The 2,453-nt window shown below is 53.5% G+C and overlaps 1 protein-coding gene across 1 annotated transcript; it reads left to right on the forward strand.

Moving 5' to 3' along the window:
* Positions 1-493: 493 nt before the first annotated feature.
* LOC134509572 (olfactory receptor 14J1-like) lies at positions 494-1,408 on the forward strand (the record flags this gene model as incomplete). The annotated part of the gene is made up of 1 exon (XM_063322130.1): positions 494-1,408. A coding segment is annotated over one exon (915 nt), but the record flags the coding sequence as incomplete, so codon positions are not given.
* Between the last annotated feature and the right edge of the window lie 1,045 nt (positions 1,409-2,453).

Here is a 2,453-nt window from a genome sequence, read left to right on the forward strand (position 1 = left end):
GAGGGTCCTGCTGTTGAGAGGGTGCTGCGTGGGTGAGGGCTGCTCACAGCTGCAGATCACTGCAGGACGTTCCCTGGGGATTTTTCAAGAAGCACAGCACGGCAGGGGCTACCTGCAAGGGAAGGATCCTGTTCTTCCAATCTTCTACTCCGGGTTGTCTGGGTGGGCGATGGGACAGAGAAATTCATCTCTCGGTTGAGGAGGGGGCACTGAAATTCCAAATCTGTTTCTCTTAGAAGTGAATAATCCAGGGAGGACTGGAAATCAACAACTGAATCTCTGCCCCTGCAACGATACTGCCCTCGGCAGCACAAAGCTGATCTCACAAAAAGATATGAATGAAATTATTCTGAGGAAAGAGAAGTCATTTGGGGGAAAATTTTGGGAAATGGAATAGGATGGGCCCAAAGAAGTCTGCCTTAACTTGCCACGGTCTTCTCCTCTTTCAACAGTCCCTCATGCCCAGAGTGAACAAATGTCCAATGGCAGCTCCATCACCCAGTTCCTCCTCCTGCCATTGGCAGACACACGGGAGCTGCAGCTCTTGCACTTCGGGCTCTTCCTGGGCACCTACCTGGCTGCCCTCCTGGCCAACGGCCTCATCATCACCACCATCGCCTGTGACCACCACCTCCACACCCCCATGTACTTCTTCCTCCTCAACCTCGCCCTCCTTGACCTGGGCTCCATCTCCACCACTGTCCCCAAAGCCATGGCCAATTCCTTCTGGGACGCAAGGGCCATCTCCTATGCAGGATGTGTTGCACAGGTCTTTTTCTTTGTTTTCTGTGCTGCAACAGAGGTTTATCTTCTCACTGTCATGTCCTATGACCGCTACGTTGCCATCTGCAAACCCCTGCACTACGGGACCCTCCTGGGCAGCAGAGCTTGTGTCCACATGGCAGCAGCTGCCTGGGGCACTGGGTTTCTCAATGCTCTCCTGCACACGGCCAGTACATTTTCCCTACCCCTCTGCCAGGGCAATGCTGTGGGCCAGTTCTTCTGTGAAATCCCCCAAATCCTCAAGCTCTCCTGTTCAGACTACTACTTCGGGGAAGCTGGGCTTCTTGTGGTTGGTGCCTGTTTAGGCTTTGGATGTTTTGTTTTCATTGTGCTGTCCTATGTGCAGATCTTCAGGGTCGTGCTGAGGATCCCCTCTGAGCAGGGACGGCACAAAGCCTTTTCCACATGCCTCCCTCACCTGGCCGTGGTCTCCCTGTTTGTCAGCACAGGCATTTTTGCTTACCTGAAGCCCCCCTCCATCTCCTCCACAGTTCTAAATCTGGTGGTGGCAGTGCTGTACTCAGTGGTGCCTCCAGCAGTGAACCCCGTCATCTACAGCATGAGGAACCAGGAGCTCAAGGATGCCCTAAGGAAACTGGCTCAATGGAAGTTCTTTTTCCAATAATAACCTGTCTCCCTTCTCCGCAAGTTTCCTAGACTTCATGTTAGGCAATAAGCTTGCTTTTTTCTCTTGCAATAATCCTGCTTATATATAATTTTCCGGGTTTGTACTACTTGTCTTGAGGTTTGATCCAGTTGTTTCTGACCCTTGCACAACACTGTGTCAAAGGTGACCTGTCTAATAGCAGCTCTTCAGTAAAAAGGCATCTCCCAGGTGCAGTGCCTGGAGGCTAGGTGCTTCCTCCAAAGGTGCTGGCAATAAAACGTCCAAGGAACGGGTCTTTCAAAGAGTCTCTTCTCCCTGTGTTCTCCCTGTGTTTGGGGTTAAGCTCACTGTACTATTGGGTTCCGTTGGACCAAATGTTCTGGTTTTAAAGGCTCTCTTCTTGTGTCCACTGGTAGTGGAGATGGCGCATGAGCTCCTGATTAACTCCTCAGACTGCTTCATATGTGTCAGGACCTGCAGCATACAGCAGATTCTATGGAAATGAATTTGGATGTGTGAGGAGAGGATGGGGACTCGCCACGTGCCCTGAGCTGTGGGTGAATGAAGACACAGGAGGTGAAACGCCCACAGAGGTGAAGTCGCCCACAAGCAAAACACTAAATTGAGGTATGCACAAACAAGAACTCTGCAGTCCCCTGAAAGTCAGTGGGGACCCAGTAGGCATGGGAAAGGGAGAGGTGTGGGAGCTGCCCGAGGACCCCCAGGGCCAGGAGCGTCGTGCTGTCCTGGGGAGTGGGGCTGATGGGAGCAGAGGAGGGGGCAAACTCAGTCAGGGTTGTGGGTTCACCTAAATAGGATAGCAGGAGGGGCAGAGAGTGACTAGCCTGTTTAAATTGTTCCCTTGGGGCCAGCACTGGCCTGGGGCTGATGGGGAGGCTGAGCTCCTTGTCTGCCCCACAGGAGCTGCTGTGCCCTTCAGAGGAGCTGGGGCTGGGGATGAGCGCCAAGAGCTCTGCAGCAGCTGTGGTGGGCACTGCCATGGGACCAGCCCAGACCGGGCAGCTGTGCTTGGCTGGGCAGAGGAGGGGGCAAGGGGTCTGGG

Source organism: Chroicocephalus ridibundus, unplaced genomic scaffold, assembly GCF_963924245.1.
Source record: "Chroicocephalus ridibundus unplaced genomic scaffold, bChrRid1.1 SCAFFOLD_92, whole genome shotgun sequence".
NCBI lineage: Eukaryota > Metazoa > Chordata > Aves > Charadriiformes > Laridae > Chroicocephalus > Chroicocephalus ridibundus.